This window comes from Marmota flaviventris, chromosome 1 (genome assembly GCF_047511675.1).
Source record: "Marmota flaviventris isolate mMarFla1 chromosome 1, mMarFla1.hap1, whole genome shotgun sequence".
In the NCBI taxonomy this organism is placed as follows: Eukaryota; Metazoa; Chordata; class Mammalia; order Rodentia; family Sciuridae; genus Marmota; species Marmota flaviventris.
In genome coordinates, this window is record NC_092498.1 from 90956477 (window position 1) to 90980173 (window position 23697).

Genomic DNA, 23697 nt, shown 5'->3' on the forward strand with positions numbered 1-23697 from the left:
TCAAAGGCAGAGAGAGAGGAAAGTGCCTATGTTTGTTGCATGGCCCAAAGAGCACGCAACATCAGGCCAGTCCTCCCATAGGCTCAAATACTCACAGTTCACACACACAGCCCATGGCTGGCCTGTGACAGGATTCATTGTAACTTAGTAGCTAACATTTGATAAATTTCTTTCCCCTTTTCCCTCCCCTTCTTCCTTCTCCTGAACCCCTTCCTCAACTCTGCTAGTATCCCTCCTATTTTCATGAGGTTCCCTTTTTTAACTTTTTTTTTCCTAGCTTTCATGTATGAGAGAGAAAATATGAACTTTGATTTTCTGAGTCTTATTTTGCTCAACCTAGTGCTCTTCAGTACCATCCCATTTTCCAGCAGATTTTTTTCTTCTTAATAGCTAAATAAAACTATTATGTATGTATCCCCTATTTCCTTTTTTTAACCATTTATTGAATGACACCCAGAAATAAATGAATAATCCCTGCCCTTTAAAAACTTACACATATTCAAGCAAAATGGCAACATTCCTTCCAAAAATGATCATTTCATTTGAAGATTTAAGTTACGCTCACAAATTTTTAGAGAACATAGGTAGTTATCTTATTATAAGGATACAGGTAGCTGGGTTTTGGTGGTATACACTTGTAATCTCAGCAATTCAGGAGGCTGAGGCAGGAGGATCGCAAGTTCAAAGCCAGCCTCAGCAACTTAACAAGGCCCCAAGTAACTTAGCGAGACCCTGTCTCAAAATAAAAAATAAAAAGTCTGGGGATGTAGCTCACTGGTAAAGCACCCCTGGGCTCAATCCCTGGAACCAAAATAAAACAAACAAAAAAGATACTGGTATATATTTAATTTCTTGGTATGAGTTCATAGTTTTTTATATATTTTTTTAAAGTGCTGTAGTTACTTAATATTAATTAAATGATCTATGATTGTGTTTCAGGAAGGGAAACAGCAAATGATTAAAAGACTTGTTATAAACAGTGTTTCTTTTTTCCTTTCTGCAGGTCTTAATCCTGTTTAAACTAATTCTTCTTGAAAAAAAGGTGAGAGAAAAGATGCAATATTTATTACATTTTTTACATAAAAAAGGAACAGATGATAAAGTATTAACACATTTTTGGCCTATCAAATTGTGAGCTGAAGCATATATTCTTTTTCACTGCCATAGAAGGGTAAATTCATGCATTTCTTCTGGAGGCAGTTTGATCTTGCCTCGAACTTGCAATCCTCCTTCCTCAGTCTCCCAAATAGCTGGCATTACAGGTGTGCACCATCATGGAGGTCTATCTTACCTGTTTTAAAGTGTGTAATTCAGTGGTATTAAGTACCTTCACTTTGTTGTGCATCTATCACTGCCATCTATCCCCATAGACCTCTTTTCATCATACAAAACTGAAACTGTGCGCCTATTAAACAGTAACTTTCCATTCTTCCTTTCCCTCTCTACTGGCAACCACCATTTTACCCTCTGTTTCTGAATCTAACTACTCTAGGTTCCTCATATAAATGGAATTATACAATACTTGTTGTGTGAGTGTACATGGAGTGTGGGGTGCTAGAGATGAAACTCAAGATCTCATGCATGATAGGCAAGTGCTATAATGTTGAGCTACATCCCAAACCCAGTATTTTGTCTTTTTATAACTGGGTTTATTTTACTTAGCGTAATGCCCTTGAAGTTCATGCATATTGTAGCATGTGTCAGAATTTTCTTTCTCTTTAAGACTGAATAATATTCCATGTAGCTATACTATAAATGTTTATCCATTTACAACAAAAGTACATTATTCAATATGTAGTTGTTACTGTTCTTCTTTAACAGACAGGCAGACATTTAATCAAATACCTATAGAGCTAAAGAGTGAGTGTATCCATTTACTTTTGGAAGATTTTCCTATTATAAGATTACTTTAGGGCTGGGGTTGTGGCTCAGCTGTAGAGCATTCACCTAGCACGTGTGAGGCGCTGGGTTCGAGCCTCAGCACCACATAAAAATAAATAAATAAAATAAAGGTTAAAAAATAAAGATTACTTTAAAATTTATGCCTTGATTCTGGGCTTTTCTGAATTTGTGTTTTAAATTACAAAAGAATCTATTAATATATAATTTAATTTTTTTCTTTCTTTTGTTTGTGCTGGGGATTAAACCCAGAGCCTTTCTCATTCTAAGCATGCATTGGCCACCACTCAGCTACACCCCTTAGCCTGTGATTTCTTTCTTTTTTTTTTTTTTTTTCTTTTTTAAGAGAGAGAGGGAGAGAATTTTTTTTTTTTTTTTTTTTTTTTTAGTTTTTCGGCAGACACAACATCTTTGTTTATATATGGTGCTGAGGATCGAACCCGGACCACATACATGCCAGGCGAGCATGCTACCACTTGAGCCACATCCCCAGCCCCCTGTGATTTCTTTTTTAAACATAAGCAAATCTATGCTTGTTTACCAAGTCATTTAGCATTAGCTGGTATTAGTTTTGGTGTAGTCTCTAACTGAATCCTGTTTCTAATTTAATTTTTTCTCAAATTTTATTCTGAAAAATGCTAAACCTACTAAAAGTTGGTAAGATAATATAATACCTTTTTACCCTTGATCTGTATTTACAATTTGATACTTTCACATTATATTGCTTTATACATGTTCATTTCATTTTTCCCCTGAATTATGATACTTTTTGAGGGGGGATTACTGGGGATTGAACTCAGGGACACTCAACCAAAAATTTTGTATTTTATTTAGAGACAGGGTCTAAATGGGTTACTTAGCATCTCATTTTTGCTGACCTCACGATCCTCGTCTCAGCCTCCTGAGCCACTGGGATTACAGGCGTGGGCCACTGCGCCCAGCTGAATCATGAAACTTTGAAAGAAATTTTGTAGACATCATGGTACTGCAAATAAGGGAATATTCCTGCATAACCAAAATATCAATATCACATTTGAGAAATTTCACATGACCCAATAAATGACATCTAGTAAACAGTCCATTTTCAAATTTTCCCAGATGTCATAATTCCTTTATAGCTGTTTTTTTTTTTTTCCTGGTTCCTCAAAAATTTAATTGGATTTTTCTAGAAATACTTTATATGTTTGAAGTGTACTTTGTGAACTAGAGAATTTCTTATCACTGGAGGTGTTAGAAGATAGATATTAAGGACTTTGCAGAATGGATTCTAATTTTAAATAGAAAATGACTTCTGAGGTTACACAACTCTCTGGTGTTAATCTCTAAATTTTGTCTCTGTTGTACCTTTGTGTTTGTTTTTATTTCTCAGATCTCTCTTGACTAGACTTATCCCATCAATCTCTTAGTAATATGTATTTTTATAAAAATTGCAGTTTTAGCCAGGCGTTATGGCACATACCTGTAATCCTAGCAGCTAGGGAGGCTGAGGCAGGAACAATGCAAGTTCAGAGCCAGCCTTATCAACTTAGCGAGGCCCTACGCAACTCTATGAGACCCTGTCTCAAAATACAAAGAACTGGGAATGTTGCTCACTGGTTAAGTGCCCCTGGGTTCAATCCCCAGTATACAAAGAACTGGGAATGTTGCTCACTGGTTAAGTGCCCCTGGGTTCAATCCCCAGTACCAAAAACTAAAAATAAAAAGAATGACTGAACTTTTCTCCTATGTGAATATAACCTCATGGACATAAGACTAAACTGTAAGCTAGAATTTATACTTGTGTCACAATAAATAATTTATATTTTGTTAGAGATTAAAAAAAATTCATAGCTAATTGTTGATTTTTGTAGGGGATCCAATCAAGGATTATGTATTACTGCATTGCTCACTCCTTCTAACTTCAAACAGTTACGCTATCTCTCTTTTTTTGTTAGTTTCATTTTGTATCTCATGACATTCGCACTGTTTAGAGAATCCAGACTAGTCTTGCAGTGTTTAGTTTCTGTTTTCTTGTGGCTAGTTTCAAATTTAACTTTTTGGTAAGAATGCTTCAGAGGTGGTGGTATATTCTCAGGATATGACATCAAAGGCTCATAACTACTTGTACTATTTCTGGTGATGTCAATTTTGGTTAAGGTGGCAGTTAACATGTTATCAATATGTAATTTGTAGGATAATGCATTGTGAGTATCCCTGTTGTTCAACAATCTTTCACAGTAGTTTTAGTGTCTTTGGCAATTTTTACTCAAATCATGATGGACGCTAAATGGTGATTTTCTATCATTGCTTATACATTTATTAATTGCTGCTCTTCCCCTTTTTTAATATTATGGTGGATTTTCTAATTTAATTTTGATTGAATCCATTTCAGGTTCTTTTTTATATTTCTCCAGTGAATAAATTGGTGGGTGCACTGATGACTGTGTTGTCCCTTTTTCCAGGTAAGAGAATGGTAATATCTACTCTATCCTTTGTTTAACATTTTGTTTTGTTTTGTTTTTGCACTACTGAGGACTGAACACAGGACCTAGTACATGCTAGGCAAGCATGCTACCACTGAGCTACATCCCCAGCCCTAATATTTCTGTTTTAACATGGCATTTTCCTTTTGGCATAGATCAAGGGAGTTCTGGGTTTTCTTTCTTTCCTTTTTTATTTATTAAAATGTATGTAAACATAGCTTTAAAATTTTTTTTTAATAGGAGACTTTCACTAAATAAAACAGAATATATAATTCTTATTTTCTTTCATTTTATTATAAGCCAAGCTGTTCTCCAATATTATGTATTTTAGGCATGATTGAACATGGTCTCAGTGACTGTTCTCAGTACAGGCCCCGGAAGAGTATGTCTGAAGATGCTGGTCTTCAGGAAAGTAATCCTCCTGCAGATGATTTTGTTTCTGGGTCAGCTTCTAACATGTCAAATACCAATTTGGGAACTGTCAAGAAAATCATAGCAGGAAACCATGGAGGAGATGCTTCCATCAAGACCGAAAAGCCTTTTTTCCAACTAGAACATGACAGCAGTAAAGGACAGGAACCCAGTGATACTAATCAATATTTGAAACCTCCATCTCGTCCATCTCCAGAATCTTCAGAAAGTGACTGGGAGACCTTGGATCCTAGTGTCTTAGAGGACCCCAACCTGAAAGAAAGGGAACTGGTGGGGTCAGACCAGACAAACTTATTTCCAAAAGACTCTGTGCCCTCAAATAGTACTCCAATTACTGTACAACCTCAAGCCAATATGGGGCAGGTGGTCCTGATACCAGGGCTTATTTCAGGTTTGGAAGAGGACCACTATGGCATGCCCCTGGCCATCTTCACAAAGGTAAAGTGTAATGTCTAGTAATAAAGACATTAGTATTTAACTTTCAATATTGAATACATTTTCAGGTCTGAAAACTGTCCTTGAAAATTGTAAAATACACACTAAATATATAGTGCTGTGATGCTCTGTGACCATAGTATAAAGCTATAGGGAAATAACTCAGAGGATTTTAATTAATAAGAGTTTGAAACTTAATAGATATGGAGTTAGAAATCACTGAATGTATTGGATATTTTTTTTTGGTAGGGGGGACACCAAGGATTGAACGCAGGGTCACTTGACCACTGAGCCACCTCCCCAGCCCTATTTTATATTTTACTTAGAGACAGGGTCTCACTGAGTTGCTTAGCTCCTTGCCTTTGCTGAGGCTGGCTTTGAACACTCAATCCTCCTGCCTCAGCCCCCTGAGCTGCTGGGATTACAGGCATATGGCACTGCACCTGACTTGGGTTTGTTTTTAATTATTCAGATTTCTTTTTTAAAAAGGATGAATTGAGGAAATCCAGTCTTGACTGCATGTAATATATATTAAAATACTAAAATTGTAGCCTGTAGTCCCAGTTTCTCAGGAGGCTGAGGCAGGTGGAGTACTTGAGCCCAGGAGCTCAAGAACAGCCTGGGCAATGTAACAAGATGCCACTTCAAAAGAGAGGCCAATTGTGGTGGTCTGCATTTTTCAGTAATCACTATTTTCATGAACTTTTGGCCACTTGGTTTCACTCTGCGCAGTATTGATCCAAACCTTCTGGATTGTCTCCCTTATTGTCACTGATTTGTGGAACTTCTTCATATATCTAAATATCTTTTCTGTTAATTTTTTTACTTTGTTAGTGCTTTAGGAGTCTTGTTTAGAAATTCTCTACTACCTCAAGGTCATAAAAATGTTTTCCTATATTATTTTTTTAAAAGAATTATAATTTTGAATTTTATCTTTTGGGCTACCTGAAATTGATCTTTGTGTATAGTAGGGAAGGGAGTCTGTTTCTGGACTCTTGTTGCTGTTTATTGAGGCATTTGTCTATCCCATACCAGTCCTCACATTGTACTATTACCATGTGAATCATTTTGGTAAAGAAAAGTCTTCCTGTCATAGCATTGTTCTTCAAGTGTTTCTTGCCCTTTACATTTCCACATCAGTTTTAGAATCAACTTACTGAATCCTCACGTAGATTGAGATTTTTGGTAGGTAATTTTGGAGAGAATTGGAAGCCTTACAGTATGGAAGTTTCTAGTTCATGAACATGCTTACTGACCCTAACAAGAGAAAAGATGAGAAAACAGCTGTTATTTCCAGTCATATCTTTATCTTTTCCATGTCGCGTGAAAAAATCACACTGTGGGGCTGGAGTTGTGGCTCAGTGGTAGAGCACCTGCCCCATACGTGTGAGGCACTGGGTTCAATCCTCAGCACCGCATATAAATAAATGAATCAAATCAAGGTACAAAATAACTAAAAAATATTCTTAAAACAAAAAAGCACAGTATGCTTTCCCAGCTCTTTAGATGAACTCTTAGTTCCATCAGATTTACTAAATTGAAATGTGTTTTTACTTTGTTGTTCAATTGTAGTTAAAAAAAAAATCAGATTTACCATCTTTACTAATTTTAAGTATACAGTTAGTTCAGTAGTATTAACTGTATTCACATTTTTGTGCTACAGATTTCCAAACTTTTATCTTATAAAACTGAAACTATGCCCATTAAATAACTCTCCATTTCCTCTTCCTCCCAGTCCCTGACATCTACCATTCTTTAAATTTCTATGAATTTGACAGTTTTAGCTCCCTCATATAAGTAGAATCATACAGTATTTGTCTACTTGTGACTGGCTTATTGCACTTAGAATAACCTCCTCAAGATTCATCCATGTTGTAGAATGTGACAGGACTTCCTTCCTATTTAAGGCTGAATAATATTCCATAGTATAAATATGGCTGACTTTCTTTATTCATTTGTTCATTCATCAATGGATAGTTAGATTGCTTCTACCTCTTGCCTGTTGTGAATAATGCTGCTATGAACATAGGTATGTAAATAGCTCAGTGATGTGTACATGGTGACTTTTTATCTTAGTGATGTTTGCTTGGTGATTTTCTTAGTGTTTTTTGTTTTGTTTTTACCATTTTATACTGCAGTTTCACATATGGAAGTTAAAGTGTCCTTAAAAAGTAGGAAACCAGGAGTGGGCTTGGATATGGAGGCTGCTTTATGTAAAAGGAACTGCACTTTTGCTACCACCATACATTAAGGTTTCTAAGATTTACACTGAATTGATCATCATTAAAAGTAATGGCACAATTTTAAAACTGCTTCAAAATATCATTTTAAACAATGTGATAAATGTGTAATACTCCCATATAGTTCAGTAGTTAAAGATTTCAAAGCATTTATAATAAAGTCTCTATAGGCTGGGGTATCGCTCAGTAGAAGAGTGTGTTAAGCACGCACTAGGCCCTGGATTGAATCACCAGCATCAAAAATAAAATAAAAAGGATTTTTTAAAAAGTCTTCCTTCCATTTCATTCCTGCTATCCAGCTGCCCTTTACAATTGTAGTCAATGGTATCAGTGTCTTACATCTCCTTCTGGAGATATTTTATGCATAAAGAAATGCATAGAAGTAGGCACAGTGGCACAGCCTATAATCCAGGCTACTCAGGAGACTGAGACAGAAGAATTACAAGTTTGAGGCCAGCCTGGACAACTTAGCAAGTCCCTGTCTCGAATAAAAAAAAAAAAAAAATTAACTGCAATGGGGCTGGAGATGTAGCTCAGTGAGTGCTCAAGGACTGGGCATGCATGGGCCTCTGGGTTAAAAAAAAAAAAAAAATGCATAGATTTATCTCCTCCCTTTTTACCAAGTGTTAACTGACTATGACTGTTTTTCTGCGCCTTAATTTCCTTTACATGATATTCCTTAGAGATGAACTTCATCACTTTCTATGGCTGCAGTGTGTTTCACTATATGGCTGAACATTTATTTAGTCCTTTATTCCTGAACAGTTAGGATTCCTATGTGTTGATATAATAATGTCACAGTAACTTTTCATAAATGGAATATCACACAGAATAGGTTTATCTGTAGAATAAATTACAGGAGGCAGAACGCTGGGCCAAAGGGCTTATATATTTATTATTTTTAAAAGTTTTTGTTGTTTTTGGTTTTGGGGGTGCTTTTGTTTGTTTTTTTCAGGATATCACTAAGTTGCCCAGCCTGGCCTTGAACTTATAATCCTTCTGCCTCAGCCTCCCAAGTCATTAAGATCACAGGCATCTACCACCATGCCCATCTAAAGAAGGTTTTTGAAATACATTTTTAAAAAGCTTATAACTCCTTTTTTTTCCTCTTTTTTGTGGTGCTAGGGATCAAACCCATGCAAAGCAACTGTTCTCCCATTGAACTATATCTCCAACCCCCTATTTACAGAAGAAAAAATAAAAACCTACTTCTTAGTTTTGATACTGTTATTGACTTAGCCAAGAATCCCACTGTTGATAAAAGACCTTTCTTCCCTAACAGAATCGATTATGAAATGTAAGTTCTCTTACTTCTCTTACTCCCAGGCCCTCCTGTTACTAGACAGGCACTCTACCACTGTGTAAATCTTTGGTAATAATTGACAGTTCTGAGAGTACCTTTATCAAGAGTCTCAGTCCTAACTGGGAAGCAGGTATTCTGTAGGGAACACATCAAGTGTAAGGAACATTCAGTATTGTAGAGGTTTTGTTTGGAAATAGGCATTTGTGGGGGTAGGAGGTACCATTTCTTTTAAATGCACGACACACAGCTCAAGCATGAAGCATGAGCCCCAAACCACCTATTTTGGCTGAGTGGTTCTGAATGAGGGGCACAGGTCCTTTCAGCCTTCAGTCCCAACAGACCTGGGTTGAGAAGCATTATAAACATCTCTATACATAGACATTGATCTGTTTTGCTGGTTGTATAGTCAGGGTTTTATTGAGCATCAAAGACATTATCAAGAATAAGAATAAAACCAAGTCATTAGACCTATATTCCAACTTCTGGAACTCTTCTCTCCCATAGTAACTGCTTAACAACCATCTGTCAGATACAGATGTAGTGAAGAATATGAAGTTATAAAAGATGTATCTCCTCTCCTTAGATTTGTTTCATGATATAATCAAGTTATATCTGGCATATCACCCAAATAACTAATTTAGTGTTTAAAAAGTGATGAGTGGTAGAAAACTTACAGAACTTGAGACTGAAAACAACTTCAGGGCTCAACAAATCTGTCCTCCTGGCTTCATACGCAAGTGAAACCACATGTTGAAAACTGTTCTGTTTAGAATCATTAAGCAGAAATTTCATATCCTTCTTCAGTCAGTCATTCCAGTGTTCGTACCTTTATTCTCAGGAAGTATGGGGTCTTATTTGTTTTTCGTATACTTAATGCCTATTTAAAGTTTAGCAATTGAACTGTAATTATCAAAGAAGTGCTATTTCAAATACAATTCAAATGGAAGCCAGTTAAATACACAACTACTACCAGGTCATTTTTGCTTTAAATAGCAGCAAGTATTTTTACATTTTTGCATGATTTTGGGGGGGGGGGGGAAGGGGGCTGGTTCTGGGGATCAAACCCAGGCCCTCCTGTTACTAGACAGGCACTCTACCACTGAGCCCCAGCCCCAGTCCTGCATGATTTTACTAGGATAATAAAATAATGTGGTATTCTCATAATAGTACTCAGTGTTTACATGCAGATACATGTATTTTTAAATTTCTAACAACTTTCTATTAAACAACATACTTTTTTAATGGGCTTAGTACTTCATTTACTGAATTATAAAATTCTATTTGTTAATTACTAGAGAGGCTTTTAAATTGAACCAGGAACAAAGTGATCAAGTAAGACAACCTTCATGTTAACCACCTTGCCAATATTTAACCCCTCATGAAGAAGATTAGCTAATCAGTAAATGGATATATTGCAGTCAAGAGCGAAGATTCCCCTGGAATATTATTTTAGTGAGTCAAAGATTAGCAGATATAGAGACAGGCAGGGAGCAATAGGCATTTCTTTTACTGTTAGCTTTCCTGCTGTCAGGTTGAAAAGAAAGGCAGCTGTTCTTTATTTTTCTGATATTTCCTATTACTCCTGTGATCCACAGGGATATCTGTGCTTGCCCTACATGGCATTGCAGCAGCATCATCTACTCTCTGATGTCACCGTTCGGGGATTTGTTGCTGGAGCTACTAACATCCTTTTTCGACAACAAAAACACCTCAGTGATGCCATTGTGGAAGTACGTTGTACATCTAAGTGGGTGTACTTGGCCCTACTGATCCCTTTGTTCCTTTCTTAAACGTAATTTTAAAGGTATAACAACAACACTAGTAAGGATAGTGATTGCTTACTGTATGCTAGGCATCCTAGGCACTTGCTGTTAACTGATCTAATTATATTACATAACCACTCTGTGAGATATAGGTGTTGTTACTGTCTATGGATTACACCTGCATGAGCTGAGGAACTGAAAGATAAGTGTCTTGCAAGGGTCAAACAGCTAATAAGTGATCAAGTCAAGATTCCAACCTGAGCATTTTGGATCTATGACTAAAATGTGTTTATTGTTCAAATAATTTAAATCTTTCTATGCTCTGATTCTAAAAAGAAAGTTAAGGGGGCTGGGGTTAAGGCTCAGCGGTAGAGTGCTTGCCTAGCATGTGCGAATCCCTGGGTTCTATCCTCAGCACTACATAAAAATAAATAAATAAAATATTGTGTCCAGCTACAACTAAAAAATAAATATTTTTTTAAAGTTAAGAATAGAGATTTGACATTTTATCAGTATATAAAATTTAAATCTTTTTTTAAATTTTACAATTGAAGTAATTTTAAGAAAAAGAAATTTTAGACATGTTAAAAGTTTTTGGAGTTAATGATGGAAACTACTTGCTTCATGGGAGAACAACAATAATACTTGAAAAAGCCATGATTGAAGTCATATTTATTATGATCCCAAATTTGGAAAGGAAACAAAGTTGTACACTGTCCAGGACCATTGGATATGGACAGGAGGACCAGAGTTGCTTCAGCATTGTTGGTTATATTGTAGTACAGAAGTTGGTTGGCAGCTTCTTGGTTATTTGTTTTATTATTTCTATTTTGAAAACCAATGTAGGGGCTGGGGTTGTGGCTCAATGGTAGAGCGCCTGCCTCGCAAGTACAAGACCCTGGGTTCGATCCTCAGTACCACATAAAAATAAATAAATGAAATAAAGGTATTTTGTCCAACTACAACTAAAAAATAATAAATATTTTTTAAAAAAGAAAACCAATGTATAAGTTACACAAAAACTTCTTTTTATATCAAATATTACATAATAAAAGATATTCTGAAGTATGCACTTAAAAGGAAGACTTTTGAGGAATTATACTTAAGTTCATTTCTATAGTGAAATAAAGGTAATTTTATTATATAGGTATCTATTTTTCAAAAATATTTAGAAACAACATGAATTACTTTTATAATTCAGAATAGTATATTTACGCATGTATTTCCTAAAAACAGAAAATGAGTATTTTAAAACACAAAAAGAAAAAAGCTCCAGTATAAAAACCTGGCACATTTTTAGAGTCACCAATTGAGAATGCTATTATTCATATATTTTTATTTCTAGTTCCAACTTCCCAGTAGTTTTTTAAGTGTGGCATGAGTATCTGCATGAATGCCCAGATTCTGACTTATACCTGGGCATCCTGTAGGTAGAAGAAGCTCTGATCCAAATCCATGATCCAGAACTCAGGAAGCTACTTAACCCAACCACTGCAGACCTAAGATTTGCTGATTACCTGGTGAAGCACGTGACTGAAAACCGAGATGACGTCTTCCTGGATGGCACTGGCTGGGAGGGAGGTGACGAATGGATCCGGGCCCAGTTTGCAGTCTATATCCATGCCCTGCTGGCTGCTACATTGCAGTTAGGTAAGAAACCACTTAGCACACAGTCACCCTTTTTTTTTTTTTTTTTGTAATTTTTCATGTTGTAACATATATGATATTCTGAATTACACAAGAAATACATATTTGTTATAGAAAACTACCTGTTACTCTTTTATATAGAGATAACTACTATTAATATTTGAATATTTTATCTTTCAGACCTTTTTATCTATGTATATATATATTTGGATCTGGGCTTTATGGTAGTATTTTAGGGATTTTTTTTTTAAAATTTTTTATTGTTGGCTGTTCAAAACATTACATAGTTCTTGATATATCATATTTCATACTTTGATTCAAGTGGGTTATGAGCTCCCATTTTTACCCCATATACAGATTGCAGAATTACATCAGTTACACATCCATTGATTTACATATTGCCATACTAGTGTCTGTTGTGTTCTGCTGCCTTTCCTATCCTCTACTATCCCCCCTCCCCTCCCCTCCCCTCCCCTCCCCTCTTCTCTCTCTGCCCCCTCTACTGGCATTCATTTGTCCCCCTTGTATTATTTTTCCCTTTCCCCTCACTTCCTCTTGTATGTACTTTTGTATAACTCTGAGGGTCTCCTTCCATTTCCATGCAATTTCCCTTCTCTCTCCCTTTCCCTCCCACCTCTCATCCCTGTTTAATGTTAATCTTCTTCTCATGCTCTTCGACCCTACTCTGTTCTTAGTTACTCTCCTTATATCAAAGAAGACATTTGGCATTTGTTTTTTAGGGATTGGCTAGCTTCACTTAGCATAATCTGCTCTAATGCCATCCATTTCCCTGTAAATTCTATGATTTTGTCATTTTTTAATGCAGAGTAATACTCCACTGTGTATAAATGCCACATTTTTTTTATCCATTCATCTATTGAAGGGCATCTAGGTTGGTTCCACAGTCTTGCTATTGTGAATTGTGCTGCTATGAATATCGATGTAGCAGTGTCCCTGTAGCATGCTCTTTTTAGGTCTTTAGGGAATAGACCGAGAAGGGGAATAGCTGGGTCAAATGGTGGCTCCATTCCCAGCTTTCCAAGAAATCTCCATATTGCTTTCCAAATTGGCTGCACCAATTTGCAGTCCCACCAGCAATGTACAAGTGTACCCTTTTCCCCACATCCTCGCCAGCACTTGTTGTTGTTTGACTTCATAATGGCTTCATAATAATAATTCATATGTTTGACTTCATAATTTTTTTTGAGATGGGTCTTACTGTTGGCTCAACTGGTCTTGAACTTATGAGATCCAGTGGTCCTCCCACCTCAGCCTCCCAAGTAGCTGGGATTACAGATGTGCATATCAGACCTGGTGCCTCTGGTATTTTTGGTAGTCTTTTTGCAAAAAATAAATCCCTTTAAACATGTGTTTTGAAACTAAATTTTTCTTTGTAGTAGAAGCATGAGCTTATATGAAGACAGTAAATACTGATCTTCATCATTCTTTTGTGAAAAATAACATTCTGGATAATTAAACCTTCAAATGTATACCCCATTGTAAGAAATAATATTTATTCCTATTAATGATTAAAATGATTTAAACATAAATGCAGTGTTAAAACTATCTCATTCCACTTAGGAAAAAATATATACATACAGTGGAGTAGGATTCTGACATGAACTTTTCCACCTTGGACATTTGGCAACTATTCACTAGATTTCTTATTGTTAAAAGACTAGTGAAGCCAGGTGCAGTGTCGCAGGTCTGTAATCCCAGCAGCTTAGGAGACTGAGCCAGCCTCAGCAATTTAACGAGGCCCCAAACAACTCAGTGAGACCCTGTCTCTAAATAAAAAATATTTTTTAAAAAGGCTGGGGATATGGCTCAGTGGTTAAGTGCCCCTGGGTTCAGTCTTCAGTACAAAAAAAAAAAATGTTGAGCTTGAGTTTTCTGTCTCCTTCAGTTATCTCTACCACTATTTTTTAAAATTCTCATGAAATACATATAACACAAAATTTATCATCTTAATCATCTTTTAATGTACATTTCCACAATGTCATTAAGTAGATTCACATTATTGTGACAGTAATTTTTTAATCAATATTATACCACCTTTTCCTAAGCCAGTTCTTCACACATAGGATATATGGAGTTGTTTTTTTTTAATTGATTCTTTTTAGTTATACATGGCAGTAGAGTTCATTTTGATAAAATTATGGTGGGATTCACTGTGGTATATTCATATATGTAACTAGGAAAGTTAGGTCAGATTCTTTCCACTGTCTTTCCTATCTCTATCACCCTCCAATATATGGAGTCTTAAGTCCAGGCATGTTCTTCATTTGTAAAGGAAAGCAAATTAAAAAATCCTTATTGGTCAGTGGGATGCTTTTAATTGTCTGCTGCCTCTATAAATGTAGCAGCTGAAACACTAAAATTAAATCTTGTAACCCAGTAATCTAGAATGAATCTCAGTCTTTACAAGTCTCTACCAGTCACTTGGCTTCCAGAGTAATTAGTTTAACTTTTAAACATATTTTCCCAGGGGGCAGTAAAACACTGAATAATAGAATTAGCTAACTTTTTTAAAAAACATTTAATGTGTATAGCATTTTCCATGTAATAATTCATTTCATCCTCATAAGAATCCTGGGGCGGGGGGGGGGGGGGGGGGCGGCAGGGGGCGGCCTGGGTTTGTGGCTCAGTGGTAGAGTGCTTGCCTAGCATGCATGAGTTCTATCCTCAGCACCAAATAAATGTAAAATAAAGATATTGTGTCCACCTAAAAATAAAAAATTTTTTAAAATTAAAAATTTTAAAAAAGAATCCTGGAGGTAGATACCTTTTTTCCTCTCCCAACCCCCAACCCCCACTTTGTATGCAAGACAGAATGAGGCAGAAAGAGTTGAATAGCTGGTTCATACATCTGGTAAGAAATGGCTAGAATTTCTTTTTTTTTTTTTTTATTAGTTGCTCAAAACATTACAATGATCTTGACATATCATACATTTGATTCAAGTGGGGTATGAATTCTTTTTTTTCTACGTGTACAGATTGCAGTATCACATTGGTTTTACAGCCACGTTTATACATACAGCCATATTAGTGTCTATTGTATTCTGCTACCCTTCCTATTCCCCCCTCCCCTCCCTTCCCCTCCCATCACCTCTCTCTACCCACTCTATGACACTTTTCTCTCTCTCTTTCTCTCTCTCTTTTTTCTTCCTCACACCATCTTATATGTAATTTTGCATAACAGTGGGGGTCTCCTTCCATCTTCCCTGTGATTCCCCTTCTCTCTCCCATTCCCATGCATCTCTCATCCCTATTTAATGGTAATCTTCTTCTCATGCTCTTCCTCCCTGCTCTGTTTTGAGTGAAACAGCTAGAATTTCAACCCAACAGTCTGGCTCAGGCCCAGGTCTTATCAAGGAAGAGAGCAAATTGAGCCCAATGAGCTGCTTGAGGAATATATTCTTAGAACACCACCTTTATAATCCCTGAAGTTCGGGAGGCTGAGGCAGGCAGATGATGAGTTCAAAGCCAGCCTCAACAAAAGCGAGGTGCTAAGCAAGTCAGTGAGACCCTGTCTCTAAATAAAATACAAAATGGGGCTGGGGATGTGCCAAGTGGCTGAGTGTCCCTGAGTTTAATCCCCAGTACCCTCCTGCCAAAAAAAAAAACACCTTTATACTGCAAATGGAGCTTCCTATCTCCTACTCTTCTTTTTCTAGCAACAGAAGGTACTTGTATTTTACCTTCACAGCAAACAACATGCAGTTAATACATAAAGCAATAGCCATTTGAATCTGTTCTCCATTTTCTGTTCTTCCAAGTGGAAGAAATGCTCTGCTTTGAAAACTTTGAGCATTAAGTATGAAAATCCCCATTTATATTATTTTTAAGTATTAGCTCAGTGGTAGAACTCTGGCCTTGCACAAATAAAGGAATTATGTCTATCTACAACTAAAAATATGTTTTAAAAAGAACTAATATATGTATTCACCTTATTTTTTGTAGAAAAATAACATTTTTGCAAAGAAAGATATCCTAACTGCCTTCTCCATATGTATAAACCAGTATGTTTATTCACAATCAAATAAATAGTTTTTGTTTAATAAATAATGCTGTTCTTGTAATAGTAAAGAGAACAGGGAAACATTTTGGAGTTGTAAGGAACCTTAGAAAATATCTGGCTCAACCCTCTTATTTTCCAGTTAGGAAAATGAAGTTCTGAGGGATTAAGTGACTTGCCAAAGACCACATAGCTTCTTAACAGGATTCTGGAACTAGACCCAAGTTTCCTGACATCTGGTAGGCCATCTCCCAAAACAAGTTGGGGGAGCGGGGGATAAAGCCATTCCTTCACCCTTTATGGTTGTTAATCTTCACATCTGTGAAAGGCTACAGACAGGATCAACTTCTTTCAAATATTTACTTGACAGATAATGAAAAGATATTATCGGACTATGGGACAACTTTTGTTACAGCATGGAAGAATACTCACAACTACAGAGTATGGAACAGCAACAAGCATCCAGCACTTGCAGAAATAAATCCAAAGTAAGCACATCATCTGAAGACTGATAGTACATAAAATGGTTTCTTTACTAAGTATGCCCTATACAAAGAAAACTATGTCTTAATTTTGATGTTGTGAATATCTTCAAGAATCACATTAAATAGTTTTTTATTAAAAAGCTCATAGAAGTGGTGGTATACACCTGTGATCCCAGGGCATACCTCACTCAACCAGGAATGCTAAAGCAAGAAGATAAAAAAGTTCAAGGCCAGCCAGTGCAATTTAGTAAGACCCTGTCTCAAAACAAAATATGAAAAGGGCTGGAGATGTAACTCAATGGTAGAGCACCACTGAGTTCAATTCCTGATACCTGCACCAAAAAAAAAAAAAAAATCTACATACAGAGAAGCAGCTTAAAAACTGCTTTCGTATTCAAAGTCTTTATACAAAAAACACAAGATATTATTGGAAGGATTAACATTTCTCCAGCATTGATGTGGTCATAATGGAAGTTCTTATCATGGTGATGCTCTCAACATTATGATCTTCTCTCACTTTCCCTAGAGCTGTACTTCAACTGAGTGAGCAAACAAGATCAAAGTTTAGAAGGAAATATCTGAGATTCTAAAATGCAACAAAATTTAATACCTGCCACAATACTAAATGTTGACTGGACAAACTATCCCATGTAGACATAAAAGATATACTATGGAGTGATACAGTTATGAAATAACATTTGGGTGTGAATACAACAGAGTAGACTCCTAGGAGATCGATTGATGTAATTCATACATGCTGGGAACTTATGTTTAAAAGATTTAAATGATGTTGTCTTTAATGATATAAGCATACCTGACTGGTTTTGTATGTGTGTATGTTTGTGCATTTTAAACTTTTACTTCTTGGTAAGAAATGGACACATGTGTGAGACCCTGGGTTCTCCAGTATTGCAGAAAAATCCCCAGTACTTTAAAAAAAAAAAAAAAAAAGGATAGGCATTGTGGCTCACACATGTAATCCCAGCAACTCAGGAAGTTGAGGGAAGAGGATCACAAATTTAGGCCCAACCTCAGCAATTTAGCAAATCCCTGTCTCAAAAAGAACTAGGGATATAGCTCAGTGGTAAAACACCCCTGGGACCCAGGTTTAATCCCCAGAATCAAAAAAAAAATTTTTTTTTCACAGAGGGTCAACTTTTTACTGACTGCCATCCTACTTGGGAGCAAGGATTAATTTTATTTAACTAAGGATGTGATTTAAATGGTCCTAAAAAGGACACCCCTGCACACATACCCAGATATTTAAGCGGTAGTGACCTGGGGAAGCGTGTGGGGGTAAAGTGATGTGGAAGAGTTTGGGAAAAAATGTCTCTATCAAGAAAAATTAATAGGTTCAGTGCTAATGTGGGTTTAGTTATCATTTAGTTAACATAATGAAATGTAAGAGTTTAGTTACTGCTTCTGGTGCCTTCATCTTGAACCAGCACTGCAGACTGTAATGCAGGTCCATGAGAGTGAGTTTACTTGGAGTGAGTTTTAAAGGACTGTAAAATAGTACTTTAAATAAAATTTAAAAAGTTATGTAAGTTGAGAGGAGGCTGAAGAAGGACCTATTAACTAGGGTAATTGTATGGTCAAGATAGCAGATTTTCAATATTTTTACCAGATTAAAAACAAGAAATGGGAGCTGGGGTGCAGCTCAGTGGTAGAGTGTTTGGTTTGCCTAGCATGAGTGAGGCCCTGGGTTCCATCTCCAACACCATCAAAAAAAAAAAGAACAAGAAAAAAAGAATACAAGTGATAGTCTTTAAGTATAATTTAGAAATACTCCAAACTAATTGTAATTTTTATTATCAGTGAAGCCCTTTTCAACTTCTAAAGATTAGAAAAGGCCATTTTCAATAAGCCAAGGGCACATTTCATTCCTAAAATACAGCCTCCCAGGAACAGAAAGAATGACTATGTGATCTCCAAGGTTTTTCAGTCTTGTGATTCAGGAATTCAGAATTTTTCTGGAGGAAGAGTTACATATGCTTAATTTGACCCAGAGCAATTCATTGCCATTTTTTAAATAGCACTTATTAAGCAGCTATGGAAGGCTGGGGATGTTGCTCAGTGGTAAACACTTGCCTAGTTTGCATGAGTAAGAATTTACCAGGGTCATGTTTTGTTAGACTTTGACAGAGGAACCCCTGAATATGAGGTAAGGATTTGGATTTCTTTTTTTTTTTTTTAATATATTTTATAATTGTAGGTGGACAGAATGCCTTTATTTTATTTGTTTATGTGGTGCTGAGGATCGAACCCAGTGCCTCACACATGCTAGGCAAGCGCTCTGCCACTGAACTATAGCCCCAGCACAAAGATTTGGATTTCTTGACCTATTCGTTCATAGTCTGACTGTAGTCAAGATGTGTGTTTGGGGTTTTATTTTTGTTTTTGTTTGTTGAGAAAGGGTTTTGCTGTGTTTCCCAAGCTGGCCCTAAATTCTTGGGCTCAAGTGATCCTCCTGCCTCAGCCTCCTGGTTTGTTTTAATAATATAGTACCATTTTGAAGACCTGCTTTTTTTTTTTTTTTTTTTTTTTTTTTTTTTGGTATCAGGGTGTGAACCTGGGCACTTAACCACAGAACCACATCCTCAGTCCCTTTTATAATTTATTTAGAGACAGGGTCTCACTGAGTTGCTTAGGGCCTCGATAAACTGCTGAGGCTGGCTTTGAACTTAAGATCCTCCTGCTTCAGCCACCATGTCCAGCAAGACCTGCATATTTAATTGCTTTTTTAACAAAGTATGGATTTTTGCTGGTCCACCTACATCTCATGACCAGTAGCACACATTTATAAGTTGACTGGGATCGAGGTATAATTCATGACCAGGGCCTCAAGTCAGTGACTCACCTTTACTGTCCTGGTGAGCTTTTAAAAAATGTTGGTGGGCAGGCACAGCTCTATGGGATCACTTAATCTTGGAATTTGAGACCTACCCGAACAACATGACCAACCCTATCTTGATAAAATTAAATTAAAGAAAAAAAATAAATGTTGATGCTTGAGCCTAACCCAGACCAAATAATTCAGAATATCAGGGTACACTAATATAACTGCCCATTCTCCCAAGCACGCGTACACACACACACACACACACACACACACCACCCATTTAACAAGGGAGGAAACTAAAACTCAAGAGGGTTTGAGTAATCTCTTTGGGATCTCATAGTGTTAATAGAAAGCTATGACCCAGTTATGTCACCCCTGAGAAGTTTACTGATTTTCGTGTGTGTGGTAACTCTTTGTTTTACAGCCATCCATTTCAAGGCCAGTACTCAGTATCAGACATGAAGTTAAGATTCTCTCAGTGAGTACCCAAAAAAATATGGGGAAAATTCTTTTGTATGAATTTATGCCATGTGTTTCATTGTTAATTAGGAATTTTGTTTTTCTGCTTGATAAACTGTGCTTTAAATAGTAACCACATATATGCATAACACTGTCTAGCTTGGCAGTGTGTATATTTCAAAGTAAAAATACTTTTGTTCCATGATAGAGAGGGAGGTTAATCCTAATAATAGGATTTGCCATTCTTATTTTGGTGAAGTACCTTTGGCAAACCACATCTATCTAGGAGATTTAACACACATCCTTATGTCTTCACCTTTTTTGTTGTTGTTGTTTCATCTAAATCTTTCAGTATATTCTGAAAATTTGCACTTAAATGGTTAATAGATTTTATAACAAATAATGAATAATTTTAGCTTCTTAATAATTCTAACTTGGTATGGTTATAGAGTGATGAATGTATGTGTGCATGTGTGAGATTTTTTTAAATTGTACTTAACACTTCTCTCTTTTACTCAGTTCTGTTCAGAATAGTGAACGTGGCAAAAAAATTGGAAACGTCATGGTCACAACTAGCCGGAATGTTGTACAAACAGGAAAAGCTGTTGGTAAGGCATGCCTTTAACCAGGAACAGATTGGAGTTGTACATTTCTGTTTTCTGCCCTCAATATGTAATTGATAAAAACAAAGTTTTTGAGAACTACATATTACGATAATACAAAAGGGGTTTTCAAATTTTCATCTTACCTATTTAAAAAGTTCTTATCACACCAGATAATATAGGATTCATTAATTTCACACATCTGATAGGTAGTGACAAAATTTTCTAATGAGATCACTATTCTGCCACCAGGGTCGAAACTTCACCAGAGTTTTTTGCACCATTCCCTGAGATGCCCACAGTTCTTTATAAATAGCAGAGACTCAAAATAAAATGGACATTAGGAGCTGCTATCTTCTGATGTAGTATCACGTGACAAAGAAAATTAATGAAACTAAAGGTTGAATTTTTTTGTTGTTGCTAAAGATCAACGATATTGCTGGGCATGGTGGCACATGCCTGTAATCCCAGTGGCTCGGGAGGCTGAGGCAGGAGGATTTTGAGTTCAAAGCCAGCCTCAGCAGCTTAGCAAAGCCCTAAGCAACTCAGTGAGACCCTGTCTCTAAATAAAATACTTAATGGGCTGGGGATGTGGCTCGGTGGTTAAGCACCCCTGGGTTCAATCTCTGGTACCAAAAAAAAAGAAAAAAATAGATCAAAGACATTTAATAAAACCTTTATAGATTGATAAAAAGAAGAAGAAATGCCAGGCACAGTGGCATATAATCCCAGCAACTTGGGAGGCTGAGGCAGGAAAATTGCAAGTTCAAGGTCAACCTCAGTCACTTATCAAGGCCCTTAGCTACTTAGCAAGACCCTATCTCAAAATAAAAAATAAAAAGGGCTGGGGATGTGGCTCAGTGGTAGAGCACCCCTGAGTTCAATTCCCAGTACCAAAAAAAGAGAAAGAGAAGGAGAAGACACAAATAACCAATATTAGAATGAAGAATGGTACATCACTATAGATCTTACAGAAATTAGAAATAAAGGAACATTGTGAATATTTCTATGTCAACAAATTTGACAACATAGATGAAGTATACAAATTCTCTGAAAGACTCAAATTATCAAAACTGATGAAATAAAAAACAGAAAATCTGAATAACTTTATATGTCTAGTAGAAAAATTGAACTCAAAATTTAAAACTTTGCCACAGGTTTTAAATTTAATCTTGACCTATATGGCTTCACATTGAATTCTATCAAAAAGTATAAGGAAGAAGTAATACTAACTTTACACAAAATGTTTCAGAAAATAGTGCATTGAACTAAGGCTGTTATTGACCCAGATACCAAAGCCAGATAGATCATAGCATACTAAGTATGTAATTCTGCACCTAGCTTTTTTCACTTAAAAAAAAAATTATATGTTAACTGAGATCAAAGTATAATTCATGACCAGGGCCTCAGGTCAGTGATTCACCCTTACTGTCCTGGTAAGCTTTTAAAAAAATGTTGATAGACAGGTACATTTTCACATACCTATAGTCCCAGTTATATGGAAGGATCACTTAATCCAGGAATTTGAGACCAACTCAAGTCACATGACCAAACCTTATCTTGATAAAAATTAAATTCAAGAAAAAAATAAGAAGAAAAAATTGGGTTGGGGGGAGTCCTGGGAATCTAATCTAGGGCCTCATGCTTGCTAAGCGGTGCTTTGCCAATGAGGTACATCCCCAGCCCCTTTATTTTGAGATAGGATCTCACTAAATTGCCCAAGTTATGCTTGAACTTGTGATCATCTTGCTTTAGCTTGTCAAGTAGCTGAGATTACGGGTGTGCGCCGCTGTGCCCTGGCACTTAAAATATTTTGAAGATTGTTCCGTAACTATTCTAAAGTTATTTCTCATTCCTTTTTTATACTTTTAACCTTTTTTAATTTCAAACTTAGAAGTATTGTAATAGTAAAAGGAACTCAGTTATCTCTGACTTGCCAATTATGTTTTGCCTCATTTGCTTTGTCATACCAGTAGAGCATCTCTCATTTCTTAGTTCCCGAGAAAGGTTAACTGACCCTTACTAAACAGATCAAAAGCTCCATGTTGAGATCCTTATAGTTCCAACATCCTATATCCCTAGAAGGACAGTGAAAGAACTCCACGGGCTCATTTTAAAAGATAAACACAGGGGCTGGGGTTGTGGCTTGGTGGTAGAGCACTTGCCTAGCAAGGCCTTGGGTTTGATTATCAGCACCACATCAAAACATAAATAAATAAAATAAAGTTGTCATGTCCAACTACAACTAAAAATAAAAAAAGACAAACACAGGACTTATAGCTGTACTACAGGTTCACTTTGTTTTGTTTTGTTTTTGTGGTACTGGGGATTAAACCCAGGTTCTTCATGCATTCTAGGCAATGCTCTACCACTGAGCTACATCCCCAGTTCTTTTCTGTTTTTAAGACAGGATCTTGATAGGCTGACCTTGAATTTATGATCCTCCTTCCTCAGCCTGCTGAATTGCTGGGATTACAGACGTGTGCCACCACACTCAGCTATTGTACTTGATTTTTAGTGATGCCACTGCTAATAATTCTAAGTCCAAGCCAAGCATGGCGGTGCACACCTGTAATCTTAGTGGCTTGAAAGGCTGAGGCAGGAGGATCACGAATTCAAAGCCAGCCTCAGCAACTTAGCAAGGCCCAAAATAACTCGGCAAGACCCTGTATCTAAATAAATTACCAAAAAGGGCTGATAATATGGCTCAGTGGTTAAGTACCCCAGGGCTTAATCCCAGTACCAATTAATAAATTCATTCATTCAAAGGCCAGTTCTCTTCTACATTCCCCTTTCTCAGAATGTGATTCAACTTAAATAATTTCATGTTAGTATCAACTTTTCAGGTAGATAGAGCTCTATAGTTGGTGAATGTAACACAGTGTTAACTTATAAAAAGCAAATTTCCCTAAGACAGCCTAACCACTCTATCCTGATTAGGTTATTATCAATAATCAACTCAATATTTAAGGTATTTATAGGCTCTCCAAATAATTCTGATGCACAGCCAGTGTTGATATTAATACTGCATTAAACAGGTTGATAAACAGGCTGGTAGCAGAGGCTGCATGGCTCTTTTAGGTGTTAAGTGCCCCTGTCCATCTTTCAAA

The 23697-nt window shown here is 36.5% G+C and overlaps 1 protein-coding gene across 4 annotated transcripts in view; it reads left to right on the forward strand.

Annotated features, from left to right (window-relative positions):
- The window catches only part of Avl9 (AVL9 cell migration associated), a 58031-nt gene that overhangs the window by 25186 nt on the left and 9148 nt on the right, over nucleotides 1-23697 (forward strand). For 2 of the 4 annotated variants that reach the window (XM_027939602.3, XM_027939601.3), the window contains exons 8-15: nucleotides 1004-1042; nucleotides 4271-4340; nucleotides 4693-5231; nucleotides 10367-10501; nucleotides 11965-12184; nucleotides 16570-16687; nucleotides 19951-20004; nucleotides 20505-20593. In XM_027939602.3, the coding sequence (XP_027795403.2) occupies nucleotides 1004-1042; nucleotides 4271-4340; nucleotides 4693-5231; nucleotides 10367-10501; nucleotides 11965-12184; nucleotides 16570-16687; nucleotides 19951-20004; nucleotides 20505-20593 (1264 nt within the window). Of the gene's footprint in view, nucleotides 1-1003; nucleotides 1043-4270; nucleotides 4341-4692; nucleotides 5232-10366; nucleotides 10502-11964; nucleotides 12185-16341; nucleotides 16439-16569; nucleotides 16688-19950; nucleotides 20005-20504; nucleotides 20594-23697 lie in introns of those variants that run through there. The other 2 variants (XR_011707900.1, XM_027939604.3) reach the window with 2 other exon arrangements.